Source organism: Cydia fagiglandana, chromosome 17, assembly GCF_963556715.1.
Source record: "Cydia fagiglandana chromosome 17, ilCydFagi1.1, whole genome shotgun sequence".
In the NCBI taxonomy this organism is placed as follows: domain Eukaryota; kingdom Metazoa; phylum Arthropoda; class Insecta; order Lepidoptera; family Tortricidae; genus Cydia; species Cydia fagiglandana.
This window is the reverse complement of record NC_085948.1, coordinates 7,682,306-7,699,240: the sequence shown is the minus strand read 5'-3', so window position 1 is coordinate 7,699,240 and position 16,935 is coordinate 7,682,306. Positions and strand designations below refer to the sequence as shown.

Below are 16,935 nucleotides of genomic sequence, written 5' to 3'. Positions count from 1 at the left end.
TTGACGCATTAAATTGTGTATCAAGTTTCGTAATATGAATTGACATAAAACAAGAAGCAATATTAAGTATTTTCTGTAGTTTTCGTTAAATAATTAAGCTCCATTTTACATTCTTTAGGGAGTTCTCTGAACCGGTTCGATTGTGCTGTTTTTGTTTGAGACTACGAGTTATTCTTTAAGACACGGTTCTGTTGGTTATTATGGGCTTAAAATTCCTAAATTAAATTTAGCTGGCATTCTAGCTATGGCACGTTGTTAATATTCTCAATAGTATTCTGAAATTTTCTTGGCAATAGTGATAGTGGTCCTCGACGTCATTCTAGGGATATGGACCTATGTAACGAGTACCTACTTTTTTCGATCGCTAGTGTTACATGGTATATCCCGGCTACTTTCGTATCAGGTACAGTCGACGTGAAGGATATGTTTACACTTTTGCACCTTATTCTATAGGCGTGCAAAACCAGAACTACGTAAAGATATATTGGCATGTGTATTCATTTAATTGTATCTGTTTCAAAGCTGAAGCTTGGCAGACTAATATTATTCTGAATGTAGTTGGAAAACAGCCATGTCTTCGGGGTAACGCCTGCTTTATGTCTATTGTAAGATTGAGCCAAAAATTCTAGTCATGCCATGTTATCTGTTATCTATGTTAATATCTAGACAAAATATAAACATTCAAGAGACAAGATAGTTATCCGATGAAATAATTAAAATTTCAGTCGGCGTATATTGTTAAGATGACCTACATTTTTATTACCACATATTAATTAACGTTTTCTGACCTAATTCAAAATAGGGTTGCCAATTCGCCAAAATAATTATTTTCTTTTCTAGTGACGTGTATAAAATAAATAAAATTGATAGGCTTGTGCTGTATCGAACCATTAATCACGCGTACTCATTATTGACTACAATGAGATCCGAACAATTGGTACTACCTGCTTTGTAGTACGAGTGCGAATACTATTGGTATAAGCCAGAACAGTATTTACTTACCTACTACCAGCCACTATGTACCTCACTTTAATCTTCCCAGATATTTATACACATCGGCATACATTTTTTTGTAATAAACATGGCTAAGATGATAATAACGCTTTCTAGGACGTAGTATATAAATCATTTTTCAATTACCTCCTAGTCCTAGGCAAACAATGAGATAAAGTTTTCTTGGAAATTCTATTTCAATGTTAACAAGATTATCAATCACCTAACGACACATATGTTGGTACACGTTTTCAAGCACGTCCATATTTGATAGTAGACAGCCAAAATGTCCCTTAAAATATAAAAATAAGAATGGTTGACACTGTTGACAGCCCTAAAATAATGATAATTTTAAAACGACGGGGGACCGGGGGCCTTTTTAACATTAATGAAATTACTGTTCAAAGGAGCAATTTGTCCCTTTCCGGTGACAGGACCCTCGATACAATGTCTCTCCGATTCAAATCACTATCTCGTTTAGTTTATCTTCAACGATTGTAAAGGGGCCCACTGATTAACAGTCCGCCGGACGGTACCGGCCTGTCAGTTAGGACATAATTTTGACAGTTCCGAACAACTGACAGGCGGATACCGTCCGGCGGACTCTTAATCAGTGGGCTCCTTAAGTTTAAAGAACGAATGTAACTTTCATGTAACATGCATATTTCCAATAGCAGCTTTCTTGAAAACTCAAAATTAAATAATGTAAAAAATCTTTACCTACCACAACAATAAAGGTAGTGTAATGTAATACGTATTTGCAATCAATTAAGACAGAAGGTCTGAAGCAGTTAGCTGTACATATCTTGGCATCATTTAAGTGCGAATGCAGCAGTCAAATATAGCATAATACCTACCTATGTCTACCTAGCGGAGACATTTCGCAATTTAATGCGTCAGTAAAGTTCGTGTCAGTAAACGCCCTTTGAAAAATGTAGACGCGATGTGATTTTCCATACAAAATACTATGTTTTCTTCTGACAAACAGTGTTGCCAACTCGGATTTTGAAAAAATGCTAGACTAATGTCTAGATTATGCCAAAATTATGCCAAAGATTTTTGAAACACCTATGCTAAAATGCTAAAATATCACGAATCCATTAAGGGTCACTTGAACTTAGACACTTAAAACTCATACATTTTTCAAAACTACCGCCTTTTTCTACCGACAAGATCTGCTTGACCAACTTTATATAGTCCGTTGACGTCCATCCGTCCACAAAAGTCAAAATTCATATGAAAATATGAACCACATAAGGCGATGGCGCATATTGTTGCTGCCAAGTTGGTGCAAATTTGGCTTAGACAAAATTATGCTAAAAAATATGCCAGATGCTAAATGGAAAATTTTGGTGCCAAAGCGAGTGAAAATAGGCCACATCTGGCATCATTTATGCCAAGTTGGCAACACTGCTGACAAAGCTGATTAGCAAGAGTATATTCTTAACTTTAGCAGTTCTTACTATGTTTTTTTAAGTCTCTTAATCCTCCATCGATTCGTGCCAAGGTTCATGACTATAATGAAGCCATAAGGGCACAGTAAGCCATCTGGTTTATTTAAGTACCAGTAATGGATGAGGCATGATCCTGTGGGATCATAATTATATGTCAAGAGGTCACAGCCCGTCTATGATTCACTTGCACTTATTAGAACAGACCAGAAATGGTTGTTTGGGTGTGTCAAATTCATTTCTTTATACACGTATTTTTTATGTCTTTGTATAATCTGTGAGAGAGTCAACTTTTTTTTTAAGTTGTCACGTAATAAATAATATTAAAGAAAAAACTGTCATTGCAATTATTTAAAAAAGCCTAGTTTGTAATTTACTGATTCTTAACAGTTAGGTGTACTATCCTATCTTTCACATAAATAAACGCCCTTGTACATTCACTTTTTCCCCATAAAAAGGGAATAAACTTGGCTATCGTTTATTAATATAAATGAATGATGTGATTTGCCGCCATTCATTCGTTCATTCAGGTCACAATGGCTGTTAACGCCTCTCCGCGGGTCGTGCTTTTTTATTGAATTTCATTCAAATTATGCGGGTCGCTCGATGTCGGTCGTATCAGTCGATCAGTGATAAATGATCTCCTTTATAGACTCAGCGCAATTAAGTACTTCTAGAAATGTAGGTTGGTAAACGACCTAGACCTGAAGGCGCGGATTTTTTATTTGCTCTACTATTAGATACTGCTTATAATAGAGATAGCTCTATTGAGTACTAGTTTATTATTTTCCCTCTATATTATCCTTATCACCATGTAATTAAATACAGTTTTGACCCTCTAGCAGCCCAGAGACCTATAAAAAGGTCTCCTGTTCCATTGTAATTTGAATCTTAGTTCTGACAAATCAAAATTGCACTCTTATTGGCAAATTCTGACGTCTGGGCGGCTAGAGGTCATGGCTAAAAACGCAGTGCTGAATTAACACGTAGGTAGGTTAATTTAACATACAGGTTAAAGTTACAGAAGAATATGTCTTTCATATCCGTATTGTTGTTGAAAAACTGCTTCATCTTAAGTTTATCCTAGGAAGTAATAATAATATTTGTACATTTTGTATGTATTGAAGCCATCAACATCATATATCGACTAATACAGGAAAAAATTCTAACAAACGACTATTTACATTGAGCCTTACGTAATATATGTACTTAACCTAGAATATTCTTATCTTATCTACAACGTCTTCTATTTATATGTATATGTGCAAAAACGTTTAAGTGTTCAAAATATTAGGTCATTAGACTAGTAGGTAAGCAATGTATGTACAAGTGGCATTTGTAAAAGAAAATGTAATTTCGATACATTTCTTATTACTACTGTGGGCGGTAACGGTAATACTCATTTGATTACATCATCCTCCCCATACAACCATTTCCAGTCGCCGTTACGACACGGTGTAGACACATCTTGTGTCGACACCGTCTGTTTCGGTCACAATTCCAGTCGCAGAGTCGTCGCCGTGTCGACACAGTTACCAGAAATGGGGAAGGGTCGACACATGACACAAAGTGACATAAAGTGTGGTCGCCGTGTGCACACATTGTTTCGGGTTTGCGACTACTTTATGCCAAAATCATTCGTTCATTCGTTCATTTTGTTCCTGTCAAATGGAAACTGTCAGATGGAAAAATAGTTAAATAAAAATAAGTGACATTAATACGCCATCTCTAAAACGGATTACAAGACGTAATTATATATTGTTTGCATTTATATTACAATAGGACTTAAATTATTATGGGGAATTAAACTGCTCGAGTGATTTGATAAACTAAGTGTAATATAATCAACGCGCCACCACATTGTTTTAGTTTAGCTGGAAAAGAAATTGTTTACTTCTCAGTGCTTGTGTTCATAAATATATTATTTGATGCATTTTTAGTACTTCGATGCGTATACTATACTTAAATAACAGAAATAACGCTTTACATACTACGAAACTTGTTAATTATGATGTATAAATATGGTTTAAGGCTGAGAAATATTGCAGCCACAAAGTAGTCGCAAATGTTTCGACTTTGTGTCGACTCTGTGTAGACACATGACACGCGCTGTCAAAAGTAATAACAAAGTTACTGGATTTGCAAAATGGCTCCTTGTGTTCATTTGTTTTCAGATATTCTCAAAGTGTAAAAATGACGTGGTCAGAGATGGGACTTAATAGATTAACTGTTTATTCGACTAATTAATGGAATAAAAAAAGTTAATCCTCAAATTTTAATCACGATTAGTTTAGTCGACCTAACATAGATTGAAATTGAATTAATCTGAACATTAATCGAATAAATTATCGATTAAATCTCGGTTGGAAGTTGACAGGGGGCCATTTTTGTACGTAAAAATAATAGAAATGTCTTGCATGCAGATGGTAGCCAAACACTTTGTCATAAAAGTCGAGATGGGTGTCTATTTATAGGTTTTAGGGAGTGCCGATTTCGAAAATGATGACCATTTTGGAATCCAAAATGGCGGCCATGCACTGTGTCATAAAAGTCGTCATGGATGTCGTTTTATACGTTTTAGGGGGCCCCAATTTTGAAAATGATGACCATTTTGGAATCCAAAATGGCGGCCATGCACTATGCCATAAAAGTCGTCAGGGGTGTCGTTTTATAGGTTTTAGGAGGCGCAGATTTCAAAAATGATGACCATTTTGGATTCCAAGATGGCGGCCATGCACTATGTCATAAAAGTCGTCATGGATGTCGTTTTATAGGTTTTACGGGGCCCCGATTTAGAAAATGATGACCATTTTGGAATCCAGAATGGCGGCCATGCACTATGTCATAAAAGTCGTCATGGGTGTCGTTTTATAGGTTTTGGGGGGCGCAGATTTCGAAAACGATGACCATTTTGGATTCCAAGATGGCGGCCATGCACTATGTCATAAAAGTCGTCATGGATGTCGTTTTGTAGGTTTTAGGGGACGCAGATTTCGAAAATGATGGCCATTTTGGAATCCAAAATTGCGGCCACGCACTATGTCATAAAAGTTGTCATGGGTGTCGTTTTATAGGTTTTAGGGGGCCCTGATTTCGAAAATGATGACCATTTTGGAATCCAAAATGGCGGCCATGCAGTATGTCATTAAAGTCGTCATGGCTGTCGTTTTATAGGTTTTAGGGAGCGCAGATTTCGAAAATATTAACTATTTGGGAATCGAAGATGGCGGCCATGCACTATGTTAAAAGTCGACATGGATGTCGTTTTGTTGGTCATGGTCATCATTATCGAAATCTGCTCTTCCTAACACCTATAAATCAACATCTATGACGGCTTATATGACAAAGTGCACGGCAGACATCTTGGAATCCAAAATGGTCATCATTTTCGAATTCTGCACTCCCTAAAACCTATAAAACGATATCCATGACGACTTTTATGACAAAGTGCACGGCACACATCTTGGATTCCAAACTGGTCATCATTTTCGAAATCGGCACTTCCTAAAACCTATAAAACGATATTCATGACGACTTTTCTGACAAAATACGTAGCGGCCATCTTGGATTATAAAATGATCATCGTTTTCGAATTCTGCACTCCCTAAAACCTATAAATCGACATCCGTGACGACGCAAGTTATCTTTATTTTCAGATCTAACAAATTGCTACAGAATACAAAGGACAAAAAAAGAAGCGAGGAGGTAATGAAACAAGCAAACATATACAGATGATTCCTCGACGCAATTGGATGCTTCTTAAATTGTGTCCAGATTTATTTGTCATAAAAGTTTTTATTTTTCACGTATTACTCTCACAAGTTCCGTGACATTTCGACCTTGTAATTTTTTAAGTAAATGGTTTTGTTTATCTGTGAGGATCTCACTAGAATAATATAATCAAGGTATGTTTATATTTGATAATTGAAATAGTAACGCAAAAAAAAATTATATTTGTGTCTTATAATCCTACCGAAGACTTTTATTTTTCCTTTTCCTTCTACACAAGTTTGGTCAAGTAATAAGAATTTAGGGCTCTCAATTTTATTTTGACTTCTACAACAGTAAAGCTACGAGGCCATGTTTGGTATCGTTTTCGTATAAATTCGCAGTACCAAATTTAGTTATGGTATCACATTGACACCATTCCAAAGTAAAAACATATAAACTTACTTTCTCTTAAACTCCTCTTCACGCTTAAACTGCTGAACAGTTTTAATTTCAATTTAGTACACATATATTTTGAGTCCCGAGACAGGACATAATAAGTTATCTCAAAAATCATCCTTCAAAGGTGTGAAATGAGGTGTAGGGAGGAATTCAGAATTGACTTCTTGAAGTTAATACTGTTTAAGTTTAGGTTTGAAGTCATGTTTTTTTTTATCATTTTTAACTAAATCAAAGATGTAGACCTTCCCAAATTTAATATAAATCGGTTCAGCGGTTATTGATTTCCCGTACAAATTTCCACGCCATTTTTCACACCTTCAAAAGATGATTTTGGTTATAAGATCTATCCTATGTCCTGTTCCGGGATGCAAACTATTTCTATACCAAATTTCAACGAAATCGGTTCAGCGGTTAAGCGTCAAGAGGAGTTTAAAAAAAACCGACCAAGTGCGAGTCGGACTCGCGTATTAAGGGTTCCGTACATTAAGTCCGACTCGCGCTTGACTGCACATTTCTAATAGGTTTTCCTGTCATCTATAGGTAAAGAACTATTTTGTGTATCCAGACAGACAGACATACAGACGCACGAGTGATCCTATAAGGATTCCGTTTTATGCTTTTGAGGTACGGAACCCTAAAAAGATTTTTTTAATTTTGTGGAATGGTTTCCATGTTAAATGGATTCAGCAACCCAGATTTATACGAAAACGATACCATACACGGCCTAGCACCTTCACTGATGTAGATATATCAAGATAAAATTGAGAGCCCTAAATAAACTTTCAAGAGCGGATATCTCAAAAACTATTCAACATATCGAAAAAATTGACTGAATAAACTTGTAACAAATTAAATTAACTTTCATTTTGTATAAGTGGCCATGTCGCTAAGATGCATAGTTTCCGAGATATAATCGAAAAACCGGAAAATGGGACATTCAAAGCCCCCTCTCTACCCCCCGCTCAAGGGCTACGGCCGGGGACTTTTGATATGTTCACCTCCTAACTTGTCCAAACCAAGTTACAGAGTCAAAAATTGTGTTCCGAGCATTTCCCTCTACAACTTTTTTGAGCATTCGTTGGCTGACCTAAGTAGCTTATTGCATTTCTTTAAAAACTTTTCTGTAAATGGTTGACGGGTGTTGGGTGTTTATATGGTTTTGGTCGATTATTATCATTTGCATCGCCCATGATGACTTACTAGAATTACTTACGAGCACACGAGACACTAATAGTAGTTTGACAAACCTTGGTTTTCAAGAGGTATTTTATATTGACATTTGCTGTCACAAATTTGCTGTCAGATTTAGTCGCAAACCGCACGCAAAGTGCACACAAATGTGTCGACACCTTGTTACGGAAAAGTGTACACACGGCGACGACACTTTGTTTCGAAACAATTCTAGACACATTGTGTGGACTCTGTTACGACACATCTGACATTTAGTTACCACTTTGATGATTCTGCGACTGGAATGGTTATATGGGTCGTCATTAATTCATATTAACACCGTTAAAAATCGTCAAGGTACCGCCGAGGAAGCGGTAACCTTTATTTATATCTCTGTACGTACGAGAAAATTAAAGTTTACAACGAACGAACGGAACAAATAAAACGAACGGCTCCACTATTCCGATGTGTGGTTTATATTTGCAATACATAAACATACTCATTGTTTTAGTGATAATGGATTGTTGAAGACACAACATAAGGTCAATAACAAAGCAAGACCGGCAGCTAAATAGATTTGCGTTTTTATTTATAAGATCTAGAGCTATATGAAGTGTTAAATTAAATTCTATTAGCAGGTGTATCTTGTTTTCTGTTAATTGGTAATCAGGACATCCAGGACGAATTACCTATGTATTTGTAATTCTCTATAGGCGTATTTTTTGTCTGTTGTTTTGAGATAACTTTTTTACTACCCGAAAATCGGTTTTGATATTTAATTATTTTAACCGTGGCATTTGGCCGCACTAATAGGGCGTGAGTGTGACGCAAAGGTGACATTGCAGTCACGCACAACAAAACTTTAGTGCGCAGAATTAAGCTCGAAGGATCAATGAGTTTACTCACGTTTTTACTGGAAAACACTTTTTGAAATCATGACCACTGTATAGAAAGACGACATTTCTAATTTATCACAACTTTAGATCTTTCAGAAAGTTACGGCTTATAATAAATCTGTCTTCTCATGCTTATGCTTTAATGGAGTCGATGACGTCTTATATTAAATTTGTATTTTGCCATAAGGTTTTTTGTTTTACGATATTTCTTTAAAATTAAATACTATAATTTTTCAGCTTGAGTCAAGTCCATATGGTAGACCAAAGGAGATGGGATAGCATTTGCGAAATAAGGTGTTCCTTAATCAAAAACTTAATGAAGTGTCTAAGAGACTTCACAGCTGCCTCAGGAATGTTTCTGAATACCAACTGTTACCTCATAAGAATGTTCGTATAGGGCTACAGTCAAATTAGATCAACGACACGTGTCTTGTCGCTGAGATGAACTGCACCAGAATAGCAACAAAGCTCGAATCAGGTCAGGCGACACAATGTTTATCGATGTACCAAATAACCTTTCCACCATCATTTCCTAGTCAAAATTCACATCATTCCTGAAGGTTTAGGTATGATTTTACGGCCCCGTGGGTGGGTTTATAATATACGGGCGTGATTTATTACAATTTTAACTACCGGATTACGTATACGATAACGTGGTAATGTAAACAAGGCGGCTGATGGTAAGGACAAGTTTCTGATTAAGGTTATGGATGATATGTTCTATAAATACGCGCAAGTTTATATATAGTGCAATGATGCTAATAAGTGAACAATGTGCGACGTAATACGATCTTCGTTTTATTAATATGGGCAAAGACCAATAACGAATAGAGGCATGGGAATATACTAACAAAACTAGAGTTCGGAATTAAACTTTCGTGAGACATATTTTAAATTGTTTAGACGACCACGGTTTCACTCACTTGAATTTTTAGTCGCTATTGCGAGTCGCTAGTGCGACATGTTTCGGACCTGAGGAACGACCCCCGAAGAGCCCGAAACATGTCGCCAATAGCGACTAAAAATTCAAGTGAATGAAACCGTGGGTATCTAAACGGTTTAACTAAAACGAGAGTTGTTAAATATTTTAATCAAATGATTTATGGGAACTGGGATTCATTAGATAGAATATTGTGTAACCATAATCTTAAAATCTGGGTGCACCCACGAATTAATGCGTTCTGAGAGTACAATAAAACTGTTCGTCATTGTCACTGTTTAATGGTAATAGGCGGACACGGTAGAAAGCCCTTCGGGCAGCGCGGCCACAATGGGAAAGGGCCAAAGTGTGCCGAATAGCGTCACGATAGCGCGGTGAAAGTTGCTCAACGATATTTGTACATTTGTAGCGATACCATTAAAGATGTGTCATGTTGTAAGTAAATAGTAGGTATGTATAGTTAGCGAATGTGGAGTACTAGCAAAAGGGTGACTAAGTATACGTGGGGATTACTTTTCTACGCTTCTGACTACAATTAGTTAGTTTTGGAAGTTTATTCAAATATTATAGGAAGTAATTTTATTTTTATAACTAAAAAATAATTAACACACACATACATGTACCTACACTAACATGCTTATGGTCCGATCGATTAGTCGGCATATGGTAACTAAATTATTTATATTATAATATAATTTAGGTTTCAGAGACATTAACCTAATTTACTGAAACTTGTATAGCTACAAATGTTCATTATTATGTTTGCAGTTAACGTTACTCTAAATTTAAACATATAATTAAATTTATATAATCTATTTATATTTGCAGGTAATGTGTTGTTGTCCTATGGCATCCCTATAAATAAGACTATTTGCAGGTAATACTTGTTTACAATTTTGTTGGTTTACTTACTTAAATAACTTTTCAACTTCCATTAAAGAACTACAACAACAACTAGAACAACTTCCATTAAAGAAAATTATTTAAAGAGCTTTATTAATTTTTAATTTAATTTTCTTTGGCACAATATGGATGCAAAGTGTTTAAACTGGTTCTGTTGAAGCTGACCTACGAGTTTCGTTCGCGAGGATGTTATGTATGTATATTGTTATAGGTCAATGCACGCAAAAGTCAAAGTTAATGTGAAAAAGCACCTTTACTACTAATGTAGGTAAAGATTTGAATTTTAACACCTCGCTGAAAGACTGCGAGTCTGGTAAAACAAAGCCAAGTTCGTCAAATAAGACAAGTCCTTCCTTACAAATAGGTACCTACCTATCATAGATTTGTCCAAGCCGTCAATACCTAATATTACCTATGACAAACGGCCTGATTCAAACTTTAAGATACTTATGTCGAAAATTTGCTTAAGATAAGACATGGATATGTTTCTTCAAACAAAAACGTTACTTTTGACACTGATATCCGATCCATATGGTATCTTTAGCAATTTTTTTACGATCTAAAGTTCGAATCAGGCCGAAACACATTCCCCTACTTGTCTCAACATCACCTCAGTTTAAATCCGATATGGTTCTATTAATATTCTACCGGTCTCGCTACGCCGGTTGTCATACTAATTTGTGCTGCTGGAATCACGGGTGTTATATAATAAGCTGACTGGTTATGGTGAAATCTTCGACGCGGTTCAATAACAGCCAAAACTATTTATGCATTAGAGAACTATCGCAAACGCCATTTGATTTCATTGGCTATACCAGTCATCGACGTGACTATTTTTTCAAAGTATGTATTTTGCATTCAATTTGTTGACTAGTCATAAAGTATCACTATAGTAGCATTATGAGTAATACGCTGCTAAGCTGCTAAGTTTCTACTTCGTATGGTATGAATGAATCATCACTATCATCAGTAATTTTCTTGTTTAATTGTAAGTTTGTTCAGTGTTTGTAACAAAAACACTATTAAGTTTTTGTCTCATATGTTGTAATTGCAAATAAAGAGGCATTAACTTAAGATACTCCACGGTCAAAATGATTACGATAAAAACATCGCAAAAAGTTAAGACTTATGTAATTATTCAAAATACTGTATTTAAATAAAGTTATAGTGCGAATTTTTATATCTAAAAGCAACATATAGGAGTATGTCAGGCGTATTGTATTCAAATTCTAATAAGTTTTATAAAACTGGTCATGAATTAAATCTGGATCTCGGGGCTGATTTTTGAATTTCGACCACTCGATTTCGTGTATTTCGTTAAATAATATCTCCACTACTAGGCATTTAAATTCTACTAATAGAATTGAAATCGAGTGGTCAATACCAATAGATTCCAAATTTCGATCGCTCGTATTCCGCATTTAGCATTTTTCCGTTTTCCACCGATTTTCGAGTGACGAAATCGAGCGATCGAAATTCAAAAATCGGACCCCTGATCTGTCAGTGTAAATAGTGACATTTCTTCAACCAAAAAAGTCACTTTCCGTATGGATCCATAGGTAACTCATCCAGATATAATACAACCTGTATAATTATTAACCTGTTATTAAAATTCGAATAGTTACGCCTGTGTAGCTTACTAGCTACTTTCTGTGTGTTGTATATCTACAATACTTTCTGTGTATTGTATATCATATTATATCCGCATTTCTGCAGACACTTTGCGCTCATTCGATTGGAAGCTTAAGGGAACCCACTGGAAACGCTGGGGCTTGAAGTGATTGTCTGGAGTGTTACTTTATTATGCTTGTATTATAAATTGTTCGCACATTTGCAAGGCCATTATAACGAGGGGTCGCTTCGCGCACTTGGCCGGATATTTTTATTTGATAGAGCTCGCTCCTTACGCGAGCTACGCGTAGTGCATTGACGTATATCTCAGGACGGGCCTTACGGGCACTAAAAATAGTAAAAATGGTACTATAACACTTTAAACTCTCGCGTTTTGTACACATATTTAATTACACAAACGCAACTCACGCTGCAACTCAGCTGAAACGTCGGAATTAAAGGTAAAAACAATGGAATTATATCGCGGTAGACCCGTTTGTGTAATTAAAAATGGTACTAGTTCAGCGGTGTCACTCACGAATTCGAGCCAATCGTGTAGTCTAACGCAAATAGATGCGACCAATCGCAAGCGTGATGCCAACTCATCAACCAATCGCGTTGTAGCCGTGTCACACCGCTGTACTGAAGGCCTACCGCGAATCACGTTCGACGTATTGCCTTCCTGTCACACGTACGAATTTACAAGTGCGACAGAGAGACAACACAACGAACGTGGTTCGTGATAGGCCCTCTGGCCCCATTCATGCACATTCTTATCAGGCTTTCTTTGTTCTTATTAGGCTCCGTAAGGCCAGTCCTGAGATATACGTCAATAGCGTAATGATGATGGAGACTGTCCCGCCCAGATTCCTTTTGCTCATTTGTCTTTTGACCCTTCCTACTCGGTTGTCAACTGATGTGGCGACAGGCGACAGAAATACCTTGTCTTGATATATGCTATTTTCTTCTGTGTATTGAAATTTTAAATGAGTGGGCGTATAGACTACATTTATTCATTCATTATTTTACTTCTCACAGTTTTTTAAGTTCATTATGTACATTGAGTTGGATGCAAGATTAGCAAGATGGTTTGTTGTGATTAAATTTCGGCCTGAAAAAAATGTAACTTTATATGTTGCCTATTTGTTTTAATTGTAGGTACCTAATATCATCGTGCTAAATTTGTTTCAACTTGTCGAAATAAGAACATATTATATTGAGACATATTTAAAAAAATTGTAAGTACCTAACACACAACACACCTATATATAAGTAATACTATTATATAAACTACTTCCCAAGTAATAAAAAAGTACTATTATACAATTTATTTGCTTCAAGTTAGCACGATATCTCGATGTAAGTACCAATACGGTCACATGTCTTATGTTTACCGTCAATTCTTAATGATAAAAAATTGATTCGATCGAAGTAAATAGTGCATGTTCTAACTGATAAGGAAAGAAAACAGAGTAAAATGGATTTAGCTGTAAAAATAAATCACTTTATTTAACATGGAATAAAATATTCTACTTCACCCGTCCGATAATTTGGATATACTCGTCGGTTGATTTAAAATAACATTTAGCCCATAGAAAATTCAAAACTGAAACCGTCAATTTTAGAGTTTTTATACTTAGATATATCTCGGGTCAAATTAGCTAAATACGGTCAGCCAAGAAAGTGGTCTACCGCTTTTCGACTCTATCAGTCAGATGATAGAGTCGAAAAGTGGTAGAGCACTTTCTTGGCTGACTATACCTTCAGTCAAGTGTAAAAATATGGGTGCATATAACTTACTAAAAATATGTCCCATATTCTTGATTATGATGTATGCACCCATATTTTTACACATGATACAGTCATGTGTAAAAATATGGGTGCACACATCATATTCAAGAATACGGGACATATTTTTTAGTAAGATACCTACATACATATACTACTGAGTATAGTTACCAAACTGTATAAGTATTTAAAAGCATTCTTGTATCCTTGCTAATAGTAGATGCATTATTAAATGCATAGGCGCAAAGTGATGCTGTTATAGATATAAACTGATTGAATGATCAAGAGCTACTGCCGTATTCGAACTTCAAGATATTTACAAGAGACGACACGTACTAGATCCATTCTAGATACGTTATAGTTTAGATATCAACTAGTTCTCTTTTGCAGCGCAATTCGGGCAACCAATGTCACTTTTACGTTAGATAGAGTAAGATATCTATTAGATGTGAATTGGATCTCTAAGTCATATCCTGTGGAAATCGTTCAAGAGTATCTCCAGAATCGCACAAATGTCAAATTTGACAGGTTAGATCTTAAAGATATCGTTACCGTATCTTGGTGATGTCTAAAAGATATCTAATAGATATCTATTTCAAAATCCGAATCGGGCCCCTAAGCGAGACGTGATCATTGTTATAGGTACACAATCTAGTGAATCTGGGTACTTGTTGTACCTACGACACAATAGTCATAGTCAAGGTTTACCTTATTCACAATGCCGCGGATAACAGCCGTAGACAATTTCAACGTAAATTGTCCAATTAATTGGTTTGTACAATCCTTAGTTCAATTAAGTCATTTAAAATAAACCAAACTGATTGGACATGTTTTCTTTTTTCAAATATGATGCTTGTACCGTCGACGTCAAAATTATATTTACACTTTTGCACCTTACTTCTTTGTAATAAGGCGAAATATGTACACATATCGTTGACGTCGAATGTACTATCAGAGATGTATTTAAAATGGTCAAATTAGCGTGATTGGCTAACTATATATTATTAACCATAAGTAGAGTTAATTAGCGAGGTTTATATTGATTAAGTATCTACCTACCTGTAATCTGTAATTAATCTTTTCATATAATTAATATAAGTTATTTGCGTCTAAGTACCTATATCGAAAAATATGACCTGTTTTCATAATCAATCTTTAATAAAGTTTTTACTACTATATATAGGTAATTTCGTATCTAAATGACATTCAATTGACTCTTACTGAAACTCTTAATTAAAGAAAGCTGCATCCTTTATAATGAGATAACATTATTGCAATTATTGGAAATCAAGGATTAACGTTTTAATCAATACCTACTTATCAATCTAATAGTGGATAAATGAAACGTTTATTATAAAATAATTCACGGTAATCGCTTACCATCAAATAATACATAGTAGAGTCAAATGTTTTATTTAAAGAAATATATATACCTATGTAGTTATAAATGCCTATATTTCTTTATCTTTTGACTGTTCCATTACGTAGTTGATAGACCTCTATGTAAGATGAAACACCTGTGTGTGTGTCTGTTTTTTTTCGGGGGACAAGTAACCTACAGGAAAACTACACAAGTATCAAACTCAACTCTACATTAAATGTTTCGCTTTTGTACGAGTAATAGAAAACTTTATCGAAATAGTTTGAGCCGTTATCGGTATAACAAATTAAATTGCGCGTATACTAATGTAAATATGAAATACGCAGATTTGGAAAAGTAATTTTAATAACAATAAGCACACAATACAAAGTAAGTTTTATAAAGTCTTATTAAAATTATTTTTTGCAATTAAACAACCTTCTATTCTTACGCTCGTATAGTAAATACGAGTACAACCTTAATAGCAACCTACGCAGCACACGTGAGCAAATACCATTGGATTCACTTTCATTGCGACGTTAGCGAACTTAAACCAAGTGTTGCAACCTCAAACAGGTTTAACTTGTTCCGGCCCTGCCCCTTAGGCTTTAACTATACTTATAACTTAGTGCAATTGTTGAAGATAACGAACACATTTTTAAGTTTGCTTCGTTTAATCGAGTAGAGCCGTGTATACGTGTGAGTAATACGTAATAGCAAAACTAGAACGCGGGAAAACTTAACGCTCTCTTGTTAGAATAAAAGCCGTTTTATTTCATTTAAAATAACAACGGGATGTAATTGTGTACTTGTAATGTGCGCGTTAACCAAAAATGCTTATACAAAAGTGTAAACAGTGACCTCAACGTAAACAAAGTTTACGCAATCGTAACTTTTGAATTACTCATAGCAAAGTTATAGTAAACAATAAACATACCTTCTTTAATGAATAATGCTACCAACAGCACGGGGACCAAAAGCGCCAGATTCGCCATTTCCACGAGTTATTTTATTAAACAAAACACAAACACGATTTCGAAATTCGAAACACTGAACGAGCGACGGGCTTATTCGGTCGCGAGCGAGTGAATGAAGAGTGAACGGCAGAACAGCGTTTGGCGCGAATACAGTACATGCGTATTGGGTCTGCGACCGCGTCGCAGGACCGTAAGAATAAATAAATGTTTACGGACCGGTCACACGACTGTCGCGCATGAAGCGACGTTCATAATGTGTCCAACTGTCCATGCAATGTAGCAGCTCGTTATATACATTATTGTAAATGTTGTCATCGGTGAGCACTTGAGTAGCTGTAAGTTCGATATATTTTCCGAATTCACACTTTTTCTAAACCTAAACTCCGCATATGACGATGCCCTCTATCGCGAAAGTTAAATCTTTCACAAAGTCACCTAACTGCAACGGATGTAAACTCGCTAGTGTCATTGGGCTATTTTTTTCATTTTCCTTTATTATCTGTTAGATACTAAGGTAGACGTTAGGGTTAGATACTAATTCAGGCCAATATAAATACAATGGCAAACTTACCTACTACCTGTAGGATCTTATCTATGTGCCTTCCCGTAGCTTTTAATACATTTTGGTATTTTTTTATTATATATTAATATTTGATTATTATTGTTACCTGTACAT

At 35.6% G+C, this 16,935-nt stretch overlaps 1 protein-coding gene across 1 annotated transcript in view; it reads right to left on the bottom strand.

The window, feature by feature from the left end:
* Window positions 1-16,387, bottom strand: part of LOC134672397 (uncharacterized) — a 28,681-nt gene extending 12,294 nt beyond the window's left edge. Inside the window, exon 1 of the mRNA XM_063530276.1 lies at window positions 16,220-16,387. Coding sequence (XP_063386346.1) covers window positions 16,220-16,277 — 58 coding nt within the window. The 5' untranslated portion in view covers window positions 16,278-16,387. The remainder of the gene's footprint in view (window positions 1-16,219) is intronic.
* Between the last annotated feature and the right edge of the window lie 548 nt (window positions 16,388-16,935).